Genomic DNA, 18,675 nt, shown 5'->3' with positions numbered 1-18,675 from the left:
CTCTGAACAGCGGTGCCAAGGCAAGGGAGGCACAGAAAAAGCAGATCATGTGTCCTGATTCACCTCTGGCCTCTGCATGTCCTCTGGGAAGAGCTGTTTAAAATTACAGTACAGGTAACGCTTTTCTTGAGGCAAATAAACCCTGGACATCGTTCAAATCATGTTGCCATGGCCTGTCAATTTAATAAGGTAGTGTTTTGGCAGCATGAACATCTAAATGCTGTTTGTAGCAAGTATACTATTGACTAAGGATATTTTCCCTCTTGTATTTGCACTGTATGCCTGTACGATTTGCCATCAAATTTGGGTTTTTTTTGAGACCTCTATGAACAGAAGGGAAATTATGACCTTGAAAGTAAGTTACATAAGCAGCACATATATGTACATAGGGACATCATGAAGCACTTAATTATCACCACTTCTTGGCTAAGATTGTCTGTTGCCACACAGTGAGTGCTGGTGAGATGAAGGCCGTACATGTAGAAAGAGAAGCAATCAATTTTATTCCAATGTGCAAGACACAGACAGTGACTCTTACAAAAGGATAGCAAGGCCTCGGGGAAGTGTGCTTCTTGCCTCATTATTGGGTCAAAGACACTTCTCAGCGAAGGCTTCTCCAGACCTCTCTGGGATAAAACATCTAAAGCGGCAGTGATTTTGCAGAGATCCGCTGATAACCGCAAAGCGGTAGCCGCTCGCCGGTATCCGCTGGGGACACGCCGCAGTCTCTCCTTGGCGGGAGGAGGCGGGGGGAGGGGGGGTCGCGGTAGCCTGAGGCGAGGGCCTGCTGGGCAGATTGGGTGCCGAAGGGCCTCACCGTGGCCAGGCGCCAGCCGCGCCCCATTCATTCCGCACCGATAGTTCCTCCCCCCATTCTCCAGAGCGTGGCCGACACGGAGGGTGACCCCGCGCTCTCCAGACGCGGACCACTGGGGTGGCGCCGGGGCTCAGCTGAGCCGCCTCAGCTGAGCCGCCTCAGCCGTGCTCACCGCCCCCTCGGCGGGCGGGGCCGGGGTGCAATGCCCCGCACTTTTTTCCTCTCAGGCGGAAGGTTACAAAATGAGAAAGGCTGTAGGGACGAGGTGCTTAAAACGTGTGCTCGTAGGAGGGGCCCTGCAGACAGGGCTGACGGGGTGTAGTGGAGGCGCGGTTCGTGCTCCGCGGGACGGAGGGTGACTTGGTACGCTCGTTTACTGCTGCTGCAGCCATGTCCCGAGAGCCCGAGATCATGGAGTCGCAGGTGATGTGGGAGCCCGACACGAAGCGCAACACTCACATGGATCGGTTCCGCGCCGCCGTGGCCGACAGCTGCGGGCTCCGCCTGGGTGAGCGCCGGGCGGGGCGGGCGGGCAGGCAGGCCCTTAGGCTCTGCTCGGGGTCGTGCTTTGGTTATGGGGGTTGGTGCGTTTCTGTGTCCCCGAGACTCCGCATACCCAGGGCTGGCCTTACCGCTAGAGAGGGACCAAGGTGCCTGTGGGGTGCCTGAACAGCTCCCCTCGCTCAGGGACAGAAGAACACAAAGTGGTCCTGACTGCGAGATAGATGCTCTGCTTGTGCCTTCTACGGAGGCCTCTGGCGCAGCATCTCGCTTAGTGTGAAGGTACACGCTGATGGGAAATGCAAACAGCCTTATCAGTTGCTGCTGCTGGATGTCAGCCCGGGCGGCCTCGACTCTGGTACCAGCGGTATGCTCCTGGCTGCTCAGGTGTGTAACTGAGGGCCTGTGTGCAGGGCTTTCCTGGCGTGAGCAGCAGGACTAAAGTGGCTTAGTGTCTTCAGGGAACGCAGGAGGGAAGGTGTGTGTGAGGCTTGAGGTAAAGTCATGCTCATCTGTATGAAGAGTATGGTTTTTTTTGTAGTATTTAAGTATGCTGTGGAGTGAAAGGTGATGCATAAGTTGTTTTGGTGGTAGAAACGAAGGTGTTTTTGCTGTGCATCTGCTTAAGGTCTTGAGTATCAAGCTCTGCTGCATGCTCACTCAAACACTTAAATGACTGTGAATAGGTCTGCAGCCCTTTGACTTGGAAACCACCTGTCAGCTTTGATTTAGACTGGCTTTGATTTGGGTTGGGCCTCCAGAAGTGTCATTCACCCTTGATAGTTTTTCTGGTGTCTGCAGGTGATGTCTTAAGGATATCGTGAGTCAGTGGGCCTGGCTGTGTGGCTCGGTTACACAGTGAATCAGATGGACTTCAGTGCCTGTGGGTGTTGAACCCTGCAGTTGTGACTATGGTGTCCTTCCGAAGTGCTTGGGCATCGAGTCATTTGTGTAACTTTCCTGTAATAATTTGTCTGATGGGGGATGGGAAGGAGTAGTTATGGCAAGTGGCCTGACAAGTTTGTCACTTGGGTGGCATTGTGCCAGTGGTATAGGTGGCAACATTCTAGAACGGTTGCAGTGTATCTAGTGCTTCTAGCAGTTCATGTCTGGAAACAGTAGTGCACCTTGATTTGAAGCTTTCTGCTGTGGCCAGCGAGGCATCAAACTCTCCTGTAGAGGAAGCAAGTTAGTACAGGTCTTTAGCTAACTCCTCAACAGAAAAATGTGATTGGTGCTCATGATCGAGGCTGAGCACAATTTTGCATGGTCTGCCCATGAGTATGGCTATAACAAATAGAACTCTTCATCCCATTGCCAAGTGGCTGTTTCCATTCAAAAGTGGATTTTTGTGCAAATACAGAAACCTTTATCAATGTCTATTAAATTTGAACTGATGTTCATTGCCCTGTGTGCTATTCAACAGTTAAGAATGGATTCTTCAACAATGAGATGTGGGCTGACTGAGGAGAAGTAAGGGTAATGCTATAAACAATATGGCTCTGCCCAACCCAAAAAATACAGTAACCAGGTGTAACATTTAATTGCTGAATAACAGGCCTGTGCCCCGAAGGGCTTGCAGCTAACGCTTATTTGCAGACGAACTGTATAGATAAGACAGAACCAACTGTTTGTGTGGTAAGGAAGCAAATTAGTGGTGACTTGCAGCTATTTGCATTTATCAAATGGTTTGGAGCATGTGGCACAATTGTTTTTTGAAGGAGGAGGTGGATGTTTGAACTTTCCTTTGATGAAGGCTTATCTCCACACCATTCGATGTGGGGTGTACAGAATAGTGAAGAAAAACTTGGAAGGAGTGTAAAAATAAGCATATGGTAGGCCAAGTGTGGCAACACAAACAAAAAACGAGTTATGGAGAAGAATCTCTACCTTTGCTTCTGCTATGTTGGTAACCCCTAGGGAAGTGATCTTGCATCAGTGGAAAAGATTAGTGGAGTAAGCTATGGAAGGGACAGACTGGGTGGGAATCAGCTGCACAGATCAAGTGTGAGTAAGTTTAAAGATTGCTTTGAATGCTTTTAGCTTGTAAAGCTGGAAGGTGTGCTCCTTTCAGGAAGAGGGTGCAGAGATGAATTCTGAAGCAGTCAGTTGGATAACAGGATGATAAACCAAAGCGGATTGGAGAAAATTGCTTTGGTTTAGCTGAAAGCATCAAATAGGAACCACAGTGGGCAGAGCAGGAAACTGTTGCTACTGTCACTGATGACAGATACTTGTCTTTAGTTTGGTTGCTGGCGCAACTTCACGTGTCATGGATGTGACTTGGGAATGTCACTTTAAGCTGCTACTGAGGGCTTGGCTGCAGTTATTGTCCTTTTTGCTGTGGAGTCCTCAAGTTACTCTGTGTCTCAGTGGTGTGGGACTTAAACTGCTCATTTCCATGTTTTCAATGTCAGGTCGTGAATTTAGTATCCATCTAGTAAACATATTGCTTCACTTTATGCTGTTTCAATTTGAAGAGGTAAGGTGCAATCTGCCAGCCCCCATGTTTACAGAAGAATAATGCATGCTTCCTTTAACAGTGCTGTTGACTTTACAGTTAGGTAATGGGTTAGGTAATTTCTGTGTTACCGTGCTGTCAGGGGTCTTTGGTCCTGGACTAGAGCAGCTGTCCCTTGTGAGGAAGACTGACTTATCTCTTGCTCTATGAAAGCTGTATGTTGCTAACGTGATAGGGAGTGAAAGTGTCAGCAAATGTCTAGCCTTCAATTTAACTAAATTGGGGGCAGGAAGGCGTTGCTCAGAGCTACTAGAAAAGAGCCTTGTCTGTGGTGACAAATGACTTGTAACAGTCAGGTGAAATGATGCCATCTGTTCAAATACTCAGGCTGACTGTTTGCTGATGCTGCAGTCACTTGCCCTGAGCAGAAATGGTCTGCTCTATGTAACATAATCAGTTTTGTCTTGCTGGCTCCTTTAGCCACAAATTTTCTTTATCTGGGATATCCCTGATTGTGGGTTGCCTCATTGTAAATCTCTGCATAATGCAATCTGGTCTCTATTACTTCTAGCCAACTACAATGACTTGTACCAGTGGTCGGTGGAATCCTTCTCAGACTTCTGGGCAGAGTTCTGGAAGTACAGTAACATTGTCTGCTCTCGCCTGTATGATGAGGTAAGTGTATGCTTATCTTAACAATCACAAAGGGGAAATAAACCAGTTTTACAATCAGTCCTTTGGCCTGTTCCTGGAACCTCTTGCGAGTGATATGGAGAATCTGTCAAGTGTGTATAGTCTTGAAGTTCTTGGAGTGGTGGATGGTGTTGTTTGGTTGCAAATACAGTGCACTACAGGACAGTGAAACACCCAAGCTTTGTTGTCCTGAACAGTTCTGCTGTAGTGTCCTTGTGATTGTTTGATCTCATGTGCTGCCTTCTGCTTTAGGATTGTTCTGGTAGAATATCCTCTTGACTCTGTAAGTGCTGGCATGAAGTCAAGTTCATGTTTATATTCCCTGAGTCAGCTTACCTGATAAGCACACCTGTTTCACTCCAGTATTGTAGAACTGGTTATGGGAGCCTTTGCAATCAGATGTGGGCTTGAAATATCTTAGGGAATGGTAGTGGCTGAGTATTCAGAGGTGGAATACTAGGCTATGCCACAGTGGTTTCAAATCAAGGTCACTTCCTCTTGCAAATGGAGTGCAAAACCAGAGTCCTTCTCCACTTGTGGTGTTCGGATATCAGCATCACTCTGCAGCCTTCCATCTGAGGAAGATGGACCAATTATTTGAAAAGCTAGATGTAGAGGAGCCTTCCTGAGACTTAGAGATGACTGGACTTCTTTCTTAATCCCTGGAGACCATCTGTTCAAAGAACACTCAGAGTATGGGCAGTTCTGCACAGGAATTGGTAAGTTTCTTTTACCTTTTCCCCATCATGCAGCAGAAACGTTTGTAGGATATGATAGATAAGGCAGTTCATCCTGCCATGAAACTGCATGCTCAGGTGTCTTAATGTGACCCACACTTTAGAAGATTGACTTGAGAAGTATGTAAGAGCTACCCTGCTTTTTGAAGTACGTAGCTTGAAGATTGTAAACACTTAATTGTTGTTTTTTCCTGTAGCTGGTAGTTCAGAAACCCATGCAGGTTGTATTTGGATGCTCTCTATTTTCTCTAGACACTCTGTGCTGTTAGTGAGACTATTTCTGAATTTCCCCATGGATACAAATTGCCCTGAGCAAGCAGTTCAGAGGAGCTCTTGTACACTCATGAACAGACTGGGCAGTAACACTTCTTCTCTTGCCTTGCAGGGTTGGTACTTCTGGAAGCCTGCCACTCCAGATGTCACCAGTGGCTGGTGAACAACAAGGGGGTCTGAAGCACATAATGGTGGCCTAAAAAATGTGTGTTTCCCAAGAAGCAAAAAGATGGGCACGTCTCAGAGGGCTCTAATTAGGCTACTTGTGAGCTTCTGGGTCCCTCTGTGCCTGTTCTATGAGGGTCTTGCTGTGGTGTGAGATCTTAAAATAGGAGAGGAAGAGTCAGTTTATAGACAGCTGCTGCAGAGGATACCTTGATTTGCTCTTTGTGTGTATTGCTGTTTGCCTCTAACTTTCCCTCGCTGTCAGCCTAGTGTCAGCTTCAAGGTGTGACTCAGCATTGAGCCTCAAAGCTGACTTGCTTTGATCATTACTATTGGTCTTTTCCTGTTGAATGTAAGGAGAGTTAGAGGTTAGGTTTAGGCTGGTTGCAGTAACTGAGCTGTTCTGTGGTAGCTGAAGACATGAAAAGTTTGTTTTGAAAGTCTCGTTTTGATCCTTGCTGCTTATTGGAAGTAGTAATTATGCTTCCAGAAAAATAACTTTCTCCTTGTGAATTAGTTTACTTCTCTGTTCCTAGCCAGTGAAACAGTTTCTGCTTTCACAGGTTGTTCTAAGCAAACCAACAAAACTTCCTGAACATGTAGTATGGGTAGCCCATGTTTTATTGCAACTTCAGTAAAGGCATTAAGTATTTGATGTAGATATGCTCTTGTCATTCTGTAGCAATTGATACCCATGTCACTTCTGAAAAGAATGAAAATAATTGTACTGCAAAAAGCTATACTGACATGACAGCATTGGCATTGTGTCAAGTTACAGGTAGCTGTTGATTTTGATTGAAGAATATAGCCCAACCTTATTTTCTTTTTTGCTGCAAGAAGCCCTCAGCAGCTGCTGTTCCTGCAGAGTTGCTGGCTGCTCTGAGCATTTTGGTAGTGTCTGCTCTAGGTTTTCATGAGGCATGCTGTTCTTCTCATCAGGTCATGCACAATATCACATGTGCCACAGTAAGGCAGTGGTTTCCTGCCTCATGCTAATGGTAAAATCCATTCTCGGGGGTCTTTGCTTAGGGCAAGCTGAGTCTCTAAAGCATGGCAGAGGATGGGGAAATGCAATAGAGGTATGGACAGAGGCAATTGTTAATGTAATTCTTATTTGTAGCTGCTGAGGCTGATTAGCTCCTGTGAAGAGCAGAACAGGAGCTGGTGGTGTGGGAGTGCAGCTGATGTTCACCTAACCACATAAATTGGTCTCGTCTGCCTTAACGCTGCTGAGTGGGAGTGAAGCCTTACTCATTTAATGTACTGCAGTACTAGAAAGTGCACTTCCTTACTGCAGGCTTGCTGAGCATTTGGGACTGGATGAAGTGAAAGGTGTGTTGCCAGGCTCTGTATTTTTAGAGACTTGCTACAACTGTGATCCTCCACTTGACCTTGAGTTTGTTTCTTGTTGAGAACTTCTCCCTAAGAGACAAATGAAGTTGTCCATATAACAAAGTACCACTACCAGAGAGATTAGGCTCAACTAGGAATTGTGTTACCTGTGTAGAAAATAATGGAATCACCAAGTGAGAATTCAGCATCTTAATCTGGTGGAGCTCTTTGAATGGGTGTTTTACTTCAGGAAAAAATAGTTATGGTAGATTCTTATCCTGGAAAATGCTGAAAATATTCTACTCACTTCCTTTCAAGCTAAGGAAGTCAGTAATGAGTCAATTTTAAGGGTGCAACAATATATGCTGGTATAAAAAATGGTTTTGCAGCCTGAGTTGACAACTTAATGTTGTAACTCAGTTCTAGTGAACTGCTGTGAGCAAACTTTGAGTTCCCATTTTTAGAAAAATTGTCTGAAAGGAGGTAATACAGCAGAGCACTTACACATGAGCTTTAACTTACTCTTGAAGTGCATTTTAGGATTGCCTGCAGTAATGCACACACTGCACATCTCAAAGCACACATATATTAGGCTTTCTGGAATAGGAAGCATTTTGAGGTCTGTCTAGCTTTTAGAATAGCCTTTTGCTTAATCCAGAAGAATGCTTCTTCTATAATGCATGAGCAGTCCATGAGAGGGAACCTGAGGGTATAGACTGAAGCTTTCAAAAAAAAAAGGCTATAAATAAGGTTTCAATTTAAAGATACTGCTGCTGGGCAGTTGAATCTCTAAAGAGTGGTGCATTTTGCAAGGCATTTACCTACCTTTGTGGCTAATGGTAAGGGACGCTTTACATACTACTGTCTTTAAAGATGTAGTCTAAAGTGTGACTGATCAAAGAGTAACTTAATAGTTTGAAGCTTTATTATTTCAAGTAGATGGGGGGGGGAGTCCTTTCAGCTGAATGTATTTTTGTGATTTCTTTCCATTGCATTTTCCAATTCTTTGCATGTCTTAGCCCTAAATGGGGATTTTTTGAAAATATGGGCTTATTAGGTTGTTTGTAATGCAGTATTTATAGTAGTAGCAGTACCTGTGAGCTCTGAATGAACCTAAGAATATTTAAATATTTTCTGCAGCTTAAAGCTGGAATAAAGAATTTGACCTTCGTTGTGTTTGCCTATACAGCACACTTCAGTCTAGGGTTAATTTGAATTGCCACTGTCTAGGTTCCTAGTGGTGTTCTGTACCTTGTGACCCATACTGAAGATCAATGGGTACTCACATCTTTCTCTACTTGGGTTTTTATAAGAGGGTGACTGGAGCATATGGCTGGAAGGGAACTGCAACATGATGTAGCTCAGTGAGTGCTGAGGCAAAACCACAGTGGGTGCTGTGGTTTGTGTGTATCTTGTGGTCTGGGTGTAGTCATCATGGTTTGCTTCACTTGTGTGTTTAAGGCTGGTCCAAAGGTAGAACTATCAGTAGAGAACTGTCCCATTTTGCTGTAGTGTTTTTGCTGGTAACAGCTGACAATTACTCTTTTCCAGCCTGTAATTACCAGATCTAGTGTCTGTTTGCCGTCTGTAAGCTGGGAGAAATGCTTCTTGCTTGGTGGAGTGTATAAAGAGCTTGGAATTAATTAATCTGGTTTCTGTACAATGCTCTGGAAAATAAATTACATTACACTTTTCCAGGAAATGTATTTATTTTTTTTTATAGGTGGTTGATACCTCCAAAAGCATTGCAGATGTCCCAGAGTGGTTTAAAGGAAGTCGTCTGAACTACGCAGAGAATCTTCTGAAGCACAAGGACAATGACAAGATTGCACTGTATGCAGCAAGTAAGAAAGAATTAATGGCTTGCATTTATTTATAGCTCAGAGGGCTTGGTCTCAAAAACCAGTTCTTCCTTCTATGAAACATTGAAATAAACTCACTTGGGTGAGGAGAAAAGAGGAAAATCAAGCCAGTCACTCTGACACAGTGCTGCAAAACATGCTTTGGAATAAAGATCTGAAAAGATCTTGGCAAACTAAATGCAGGTTTCCTAGAATTTGTTTAACTGTGTTAAGGTAGTGGAGATCATGGTGTGTCTGACATCACTCAATATTTGAGCTGCTAATTCACATTTGTCAAATATTTGCCTCCTGCTTGCCTTCAGGATGTATTTTCGGCACACTTGCTCGATATTGTTCTTCCTACTCTTTTCCTGTGCCTCTTGCCTTTAGAAATGCTAAAGACTGCCTGGGGTGTAGGTAGGAATGAGCTCTGCTTTTGACAGTAGAGGTGAGTACAGTTGTGTGTATGGAAGACTGGGAATTTCACTTTCCTGGAACACTAAGGATCTGTCTTAATTTATGAGTGTAACCAGATTTCACAGACTTCAATCTTCTCCACTGTAACCATAATGAGGATGGCAATGATAACACAGAGTTCCTTCCCTATGTCTGCTGACTTTAACATAAAAAAAAAAAAATCTAATCTCTGTTAGATTGGATTAGCTTCTGTGCAGGTATGAGTGTTTCCTAAGAGAGTTCTGTTCTGAGCTCCCCTTTGTGGGACCTAATCCTTATCATGAGACTGACCAAGGGGTGATGCTTCCTAATGCCTTAATAATAAACAATGCAGTCTTACAGCTCCTTAGAGAAAAATTATGCAGAACTATGGATTGATTATGTGAAAAGTCTGTTTCTGGAACATGGAGCTCTGTTATTTAATTACATGCATTGCTGTCCTGATAGCTCTTTAAAAAGTGAGATGACAGAATCCTCTTCTGCAAGCTTACTGCTAAAGAAGTACTTATCAGTTGCATTTTATTGTGTAGATGTATTGAAAGAAACATATCATTCAACAACTACCAGTTCAGAGAAGATGGGGGAAATTCTGTGATCCAGTTTTGGTATAGTAAGAATTGATCTGATGAAGTCTGGTATAAATGAGGCTTGTAACAGAAAGCTGGCCTCAAAGTAGTGAACTCATTGCTTTCAAATTTTGAGACTTAGAAAAGCTGCTTATGTATTATTTAGTGGAGGGGAAAAAAATCAATGCAGTTAAGTACATCTTGTACAAGAACTAAAAGCCAAACACTGATTAGTAAGCCAACTCTAAATGTATGTGGAATTGACATGATTGCTTTGTAATGTTAAAAGCTAAGCATGCAACTCAAAGTAGTGGAGCTGAAGACTTTCAGTTCAAATTATTGAAGAAATTATGTCAAACCAAATAAGTTGATAATGTGATTCCATTGTCCCTGTAGATCTATTTTTCTCATTAGGAAGTCATGGGGTATACTGGAAACTCACTACTTTGGTACTGCGTAATCACAGATGATGACACCAAAATTATTTTCCAGTTGACTGCTGTATCAGTACTGGAGCAAACACTTCTCTGTGGTGAACAGAGTTCCACTTGCATTTCTTTTCATGACCTTCTGTTGTATTTAATCTTCTTAAGATCTCTTAAGTCAGAGTACTTTTTGTTAACCCCTCACTGCTAGGTCGAAGTGGGGTTTTGGGAAGCTGTGTCAGGTTTGTGTATTCACACATTCTGTGGGAGCTGAGTGGGTGTAACAGTGTACAGGAGTGTAAATATGACTTTTCTAAACAATTGCACTTGTCACTGACTCCCACTGTGACTCTCATTTGGGCCTCCCTTCTCTGGGGGTTTAATCATGGAATGGGATCAGAGTTCTGTTTTCTGTTGTTCTGTGGGGACAGAATCTGTTGGCAGTCTCAGCATTGACATTTTCCCCATCACAACCTGTTCTCTTGCTCCATGTAAATCCAAATTTACTGGGATAGAAGTCTAAGGCAAAAGGGTTAAAGTACTGTTCCCTTCTTAAGGAAATGAGACTGGTGACTGTTCTGCAAGGAGCTGCTATACCAGGGCATGCAGTACATTTTTGTTGTGACATCCTTGGCATGTGTGTTTTCCTTAGAAGGTCTGGATCCTGGAAATAGGACAGGCCAAATGGTTCACAGAAGTCATGCTGATAAACTATAGGAAGGGACTTTAAAGATGACAAACTTTGCCTTTTATAATGTTTAGGTTTGCTCATTTTCTTTCATGAGTGATTTATTAACAGCTTAGGTAACATCTGACATTCAGTATGAAAATGAAAAAACCCTGCAGATCTTTTCAGAGGGGAATGGAGCTCAGTTTAGCTTATTTGCTTTGTGGTATGTTGGCAAATGTGGATGTTTAGAAAGCACGTTGAGTGTCAGACCTTAATAACTGTATGTGCCTGGGTTTCTAGTCAAGAGGGACTTGTTACAGTAAAGCCTACAGTTGGCACCTTGGTGCTGCTTCCTAGACCTAATTAGAAAAGTAGCAAAAAGGGAAAAGAAAGTTAGTCTTTTCAACTCAGAAAGTAGCCTTGGTGAGTGCAAGCTGTTGGTCATGAATGCTCTTAACACACCTTGCTCCAGTGAACAATTTGTTTTTATAGGTGTCAGTTCCAGTCTTAAGTGTCCTTGTGTCTACTGAAAGAGTTTTAGTGATCAATACTTGATTTCCATTAAAGAAAAGCTTAGTCCAGCATAAGAAGACCTTGAAAAGCCCAAAGTGTAATTATCAGTGGAAACTTTTTGCCTGTAACTGCTTTGTATTGTTTTTTTTTTCTTCTTCCAGAGTTAGTTATTTGTACTGGCCACTAATACTGTAATGCATGATTTCTGACTCGTGTTTTTAATCTCATTTTTCTCAGAGGAAGGCAAAGAAGAAATCCTGAAAGTTACTTTTGAAGAACTGAGACAAGCTGTAGCTTTGTATGCTGCAGCCATGAGGAAGATGGGAGTAAAAGTAGGAGACAGAGTTGTGGGTGAGTAACTTTTTTTTAAAGGACAGGAGGTGACATTTTCTTGAAATATGCAAGTGAGTAGCCAGGGTTATAGAAACATGAATATGGAATACTGTTTGACAGAAACATTCTGAAGAAAAGGCTTTTATGCTGCTATATTTACATTTGCATGAAATACACTCCTCAAGGGAGGAAACATGGGGTTAGCCTGCAAGCTCTCCAGCACTGGAGGGAGAAGGAAAAGACCAAGTTCATAGCTTCACTACAGTCTGCTTCATAAGCCTTCTGTGGAAGTAGAAGTGATGGAGACTTTTGAGTCAAGGCTCAGCTAAACACAAAGGTCTGGCTTATTGACACAAGTATCTTGGAAATTACAGTCCCAGGATGGCGGTTCTGGTGCCAGCTGGCAGCTACTGACCCTATGGCCCCAGGTAACACTAAGCACTGAGTTGCTGCTCTCAAGAAATGGATTTGCATTACCTTCTGCCACCAGTGCCTTTGCAAGGAGCATCTTCCAGAATGGTGGGGCAGTGAACAGCTGTTGAGCAGTAGTCATTCAAGTCTTATCAATGCAGAGAGCAGCAGTTAGAAACCTGTGATCTTTGCAGAAATTCCCAGAATTTTCTGGAGTATTTTCTATCATGAGACTGTCATGTGGACTTTTTATATATAAACACTTTTTTGTCTAGTAAAGAGCTCTTACAGTATTCAGTCCAGGCATAGAAAGGAGTTACTCAAATTGGCCTCAGTCCATTTATTTCTAAATGGCTGGTTTTGATATTCCATCTGAGCTGCTTCATCTCTCTGCTTCACATGCTCTGGAGTTCTGTCAATGTAATGCAAGTCAGCTGTGATATCCCTGAGGCTCCTTCACTTTTACCTGGTAGTTGTGCTGATGTTCCTATCCATCTTACAACTGGAATTATGTTCTTTCAGCAATACTTGGCCATTATCCTAAGTATGTGTAAATTCTTCTGATGCAACTTCTTGTGATGAAACTACTTGGTTTGTTTTCTCTTTGTTACAAACCACAGACCAGAACTCAAACCTCCTATCAAAAACTTAAGGGTTTGCATTATAATTAAATCTGCAAATATCTAATATACTGAGGAGCTCATGCTTCATGCATATGGTGTGAGTATTCTAAGAACTGATAACTGAACATTGAATTATCACAGATGGTGGCTTGTTTTTTACATAGAATTAGAGCTAAATCCTTCACTGGGTATGAATCACCCAATGAAGTCAGGAAAGATTATCTGAATGAAGACTGACTTGAGATGCTCTAATTTTATTTCCATTTTCTATCTTAACCACTATCATGTTCCTATCTAACTTGTTAAGGAGCAGCAGCCTGAAACCAAACTCATGAATAGGAAAACCTGCTCTTTACAGACACTTGAGTATTCAGAATAAAAATGTTGTTTCTTGCAGTCTGTCCTCTGTGTACATCATGTGGGGTTTGTGTGTTTGCTGCAAGGACATGGTGAAAACAGTGCACTGTTTTGCATATAGCTGGCAAGTTGGACATTAGGAAACCAAAGTCCCAGTCAGGTTTTTATTGACCCCTTTTTAATGCTTTCTGTAAATGCTGCTTGTCATTGTGAAGCATGCTGGCTGCATACCCTCTGCAGTGAAATTTCTCCTCCTGTGTACAAAAATTCACATACTCTATTTTGTAGACTGCTTGTGGGCATTTAATATGCTATTACTTATTGTTTTGTAAGTAAAAAAAGTCACATCAGGGCTGACACCAGTTCCTCTCTATGTATTGGTGGTAATGTTGAACTGAAGGATTAAATCTCTTGTGTAAGTGTCAAAAAGGATGCTCTGGACCAGTTTCAGACCCCATAATATGATGAAATGCTGTGTAGGAAAATAATGGACAATATAGAAGAGTAATAACTGGGTATGTTTTCCTAACTGCATGAAGAGGCTTCAGTGCAGGGAGGATAGCAGTTGTAAACTTAGTGACAGCTGTAGCTTTGATATGTTCCTGGGAGTAGAAACCTATTCTTCACTGTCCCAATTTTCAGTTAAAATCCACTAGTTAGACAATAAACATTAATGTCTGATGCTAAATTAGAGAGCTTTAGTACCTGGGAAGGAAATACTGCTCACTAAGGTAATGGTTTAAATATGACTGAGTGCAGTCACATTTAGTGGGACCATTAAATCTGGACTTAAGGAATTTTATATACATGAGATTTTAATTCACACCTTGGAATACAAAGCAGTCCTGTTCTTGCAGCCTGACTATCAATCACCTCTAGAACACTTCTAATCAAAACCAGTTAGAAATAACTGTTTGTGAAAAGAGAACACATGATACTGTCATCTTGTGCTCATCTCATGAGCAGTTCTTGAAGTGTAGTGTGCAGGGGAAATGAGCTCTGTAGCTGGAGACTGTGTGCTGTTGGCACACAGCTGTAGTCAGTGGTGAAAATAAGCTAATAATGCTACTATTATTTTAGTAACAGTTCCCTTTAACTGTATTTGCTTAGTACAACCAGAGGCTGGCAGACTCCTGAATTTGTTTTGGCAGCTCGTTCACCTCTTGTAGTTCAAGAATTATAGTTGATAACTTAAAGACTGAACAAACCAGTAAGCTTCAGGTGCTGCTTGTTTTTATTCAGGATTTTGTAGATGCCTACAGAAGACAACACTTTCAAGTTGCTGTTAGTAATTCACTCTTAATGTCAGGGCTTCCTTCCACAGAAGGGACAGGATTTTAACTGTGCATTGTGTCCTGGCTTTGGGAGTCAATGCACATATTCTCTCCCATGGAAACCCTGGAGGGATTTTCAGTGATTTCAAGAGGAGGCAATTTGATGTTACTATTATTTAAAGTCAAATCCTGAAACAAAGAAAGTGAAGAAGAAAATACACATTGAAAGCACAATTAAAAACACTATCTAGATCCCAGCTACCTAAATCTCTGGAGTTAAGCTCCCAGCTTTTTTTTTTCTTCCTTGTACTTTTTGTGCGTTTCCTGTCTGGCACTTCCACCAGACCTTTCTGCCCAGCTGCAGGGCAAAAGTATGTATGCTAGACCCCTTGAGCATTTCAATAGCTTAAGCACATCTTTACAAGCAGTTGTAGCTTATTTGTGAGAGCAGGCTTGTGCTGAGCTTGGAGTCCTTACAAAGCCCTTTACTTTTGGTAACAGAAAAGATTAATGAATCTAGGGAACTGCTGTTTCCTTAAAATCCCTCTTGGACTTGGGTAGAGCTTTTTACATTATCCATTTTTCACGCACTACATTTTATTCTGGGCAATTTCTCATGTTCTACTTTTCCCCACCCTGCTCTTGTACCCTGGCTGGTGAGAGACTCTTCCTTCTAATCTTCAGTCAGATGAACCCCTATCAGTTCCCATCAGTTGAGCTGTTGTGCAGTTCACCCCTCCCCCTTCTGCTGGTGCCCTCAGTTCTAGGCTCCTGACTCTGAATTGGGTGGCAGTCCATATCTAGAGCTTCCCTGCGTAAGAAATCCAGTGGGTTTTTAACAGCAGTCCAGATATTTTTATGCATATACACATATATTAAATTGGTTCTCAACTCATTTCATACGTTTCTTTCCTGTGCCAGGGCAAATTGGCAGTCCTAGGAAGCGCTAAACTCTAACACTACAGTCAGAGGTTGAGGCTGTGGGCTTTTCTTCAAATCCCAAATTGAAACGAGGGAGAGATGCTGAGTGTTGGATGGGAAGGTCTGAGCATACCACATCCACATGTGGTAATGGAAGACCAGGTTCTCCAAAGCTTGCTGAAATCTAGTGGGACCTAATTTGATCCTTCTGCCATCTGCTGTAAGTGGTGGAAGGGTGATTCTTTGTGGTTTATAGCAGCAATACAGGGCATGTTTTTACTGCTTCTGAAAAAATCAGCTTTTAAATAGAAGGGAACTATTAATGTTATTGCACTTGTGTAACAGCCTGCCAGGTTTCCTTAAAGTGACTTAGTGTTGTGATGTGAGTTACACATGGGACCATTAGTATTATTTTTGTGTGAATTTCATCTCTGTGCTATACTGCTTCTAGGACAAGACTACTCCAACTTTTCATTATAATTAACATCCCCCAGTACAATTTTATTGTTGCATCATGACAGTAATGATATGTTAAAGTTGGAGATGGGTGAATGTGGGAGGACAAGCAGCAGTGTCAGCACTTTTTCAGCTTGAATTCATCCTAGTCTTTTCTTTCCACCACTAAGAAGTTAGCACTTAATAGCAAATGTAAGTGACATAGAAGGATGGTGAAACAGCTTTCTCCCAACAACATGTGGTGTTGTCAGTGATGCTCTGAACAGCTGGAAGAGGAGTACAATGCCTAATGTAAGCCCCACAGATCCATGTGGGAAGTGCTCTTGGTCTCTCATTGGTCATCTCTGGCAAATAACAGTGACTGCAGCAGGGAAAAAAAATAAACCTGGGAGTATCCATGGTTTTCATCTCTGGATAGGTTGCTTCTATTATATCCCTCTAGCCAGCTTTGTTCTACTACAAGTCAGCAGTTAAACTAATCTTCCCCATGTGTTCACACAAAAAATCCTCAACAAAACATCAATGAATTACATTGTTTAAAGCTGGTATTTTATCTATAGCAACTGTATTAGCCCTACTTGCTTACGTGGGTTTTAAAGCTAGCTTTGTAAGAAGATTAGCCTGTTACTAATAGTCTCAGGCCAAAGTAATGTTAGGTAGGATGACACTTTAAAGTCCTGCAGGAGCATGAAATGCCGTGTTAACGTCCAAGAAAATGTACATCTGGTCTCTGAATTGTCTCTCTTGTTTGAGGCCTGGTATAAGTCAATAGTATAACTTATTGATAAGTTGCATCTTCCTACTTTACTTCCTCTTGATGCATTCTTTCAGGGCTTAGACTAAATCTTTGATGCAGGATTAAGTTTGAGGGGATTTTTTTTTTGTTTTGCTTTTCAGATGACTGTGAATGTTTGGATGCCTCAGAGTACACATTTATTCTGCTTTATGAAGGCATTAAATGCTTGTAAGGAATGTGTTCTCTGCAATCTGAGAAATGAGACTTTTGACATAGTTTCCAGCATGATTATACCAGAAATTTTTGGGCTGTAGTCCTTGTCTGCTCTTCTGGTAAAGCACTGTGGTGTAAATGAACAAATATAATCTCATCATTCGCTAGGTTAAATAAAGAGCAACTGAAATAAAATGTCCTGAGCAGATCAGGCTGTAAGGGCATCTTAAAGTAGAAATCCAGTGCTTTGAAGATACCACTTTGATTTGGTTTGTGTCCAAGTAAACCTCTTGTTTCTTTGTCTTCAAATATATAAAGGTAGGAAGTGTTGCCAGTCCCCTTGGTGTGTCCAAGGGCCCCTGTGCTGAATTTAGTTGATGTGTTTCTGGTGTCTGTATTTTCAGCCCTTTTATTTAATTGCTTTTTTAGTTTGCCTACAGAGGGTATGAAGATGCCCTTTCTAGAAACAAAAAGTATCTTCCACCTATTTTACCAGCTTCCACAAAGGAGTAAGTTAAGACACAGACTGAAGTACCTTCTGTAGACTTCACCCATGTTGACAAATGCTAGCTTTGATCTTTTGCTGAACTGTTGTATCAAGGAGCATGAAGACTCTAGATAAATATATGAACAAACATGATGGATGATTAAATTAGCTGTACCATTATTCTCCTGTAGTGCAGAGCTTCTGTACCTAGGTCAGTGTCCTGTGACTTCTGATATGAATCCAGCTAGAAACATGGGAATTTTCATCCTTTGTCAGCAACATTCCTCTTTGTCAAGTTTTAGGCACTTGTGACCTGTGGCAGCTTACTGGATGCCAAGGAGTCGGTTGATAATTCAAGGAGCACAGTCAAGTGCAGGGACTTTTACCTATGTGACACTTGCTGTAATGGATTTGCAGAATCTCTGATGTGAGAAAGGGAGAAATAACAATTATTTCTGAGAATCCAGTTTTAATCTGAAAGACAAGAGTAGTAGTTTGTGCCATTTAGAGTTAGGAGCTGTTGAGAGAAAAAACGACACAAATTCTTGCATTGCTGTCTTTGGAAGTTCTCTTTCTAGGGCAGCACCATGTTTTTATTCATAATATCTGGTGTTGGGGATTTGGACAAATAAACATAGAGAGTGTGATCAGGCTGGCCTACAGAAATGTAGATTAAGTTGCTTTATGTGTTTCATACTTTGAGGCTGATACCAGCCAAAACTTAAAACTCATTTGTCAGTTGGCTTTGGGGTGGTGGTTGAAAGTAATGATTTAATTGCCTGGGTCACAATAATAAGACTTATATTCTATAACATTTGTGCTCTTACCCTGAGGGCTTCTGTAGGAGTGGTGAAAAGAGCTTGCTTGTAGTGGAGCTAGTGCATGTAAGCCATGGCAAGGTAATAACTGCTCCACAGCATGGAGAGAGCTCTTTAAGTTTTCATTGCACTCTGGTCCCTTGGTAATCCTATCTGAGAAATGCTCACTGGAAATATTTGTCATCAATTAAAAAGCTCTGCTTCCATCACAGAAAAACTACATTTTAGTCTGTTCTGGTTCATGTATTTCAAATTATTGTTCACTGAGGACAATGCCTCTTAAAAGAAGAATCACTGAAATTTTGGGATACTGTAACTGGTGTCACAAATATTGACCCAAAGGGGAAAAATGGCAAAATAAATAATGGCTTTATGGGTATGAGGTTTTACTGCACTGTATGTACTTAGACCTTCACTAAACAAAACACCACAAACTGTCAGTGGTTGTATGGAGTAATTTATATCTTAGCATGGTATGAGATTTTTATTCTCTTCTCTTCCCACCCCACCTTGAGATTTTTTGGCTTTAGTCCTAATGCTGTTTTTCAAGTTGCCACTCCTAAAAGCACAACATCTTACAGATTAAAGTGGCCAAG

At 42.0% G+C, this 18,675-nt stretch overlaps 1 protein-coding gene across 1 annotated transcript in view; it reads left to right on the top strand.

The window, feature by feature from the left end:
- Positions 1 to 1,052: 1,052 nt before the first annotated feature.
- AACS (acetoacetyl-CoA synthetase) overlaps positions 1,053 to 18,675 on the top strand; it is a 43,070-nt gene continuing 25,447 nt past the window's right edge. The window contains exons 1-4 of the mRNA XM_064168193.1: positions 1,053 to 1,325; positions 4,351 to 4,454; positions 8,703 to 8,823; positions 11,688 to 11,801. Of these exons, the coding sequence (XP_064024263.1) occupies positions 1,208 to 1,325; positions 4,351 to 4,454; positions 8,703 to 8,823; positions 11,688 to 11,801 (457 nt within the window). The 5' untranslated portion in view covers positions 1,053 to 1,207. The remainder of the gene's footprint in view (positions 1,326 to 4,350; positions 4,455 to 8,702; positions 8,824 to 11,687; positions 11,802 to 18,675) is intronic.

This window comes from Pogoniulus pusillus, chromosome 30 (genome assembly GCF_015220805.1).
Source record: "Pogoniulus pusillus isolate bPogPus1 chromosome 30, bPogPus1.pri, whole genome shotgun sequence".
Taxonomy (NCBI): Eukaryota; Metazoa; Chordata; class Aves; order Piciformes; family Lybiidae; genus Pogoniulus; species Pogoniulus pusillus.
The sequence above is the reverse complement of the archived record's forward strand: the minus strand, read 5'-3'. Positions and strand labels throughout refer to the sequence as shown.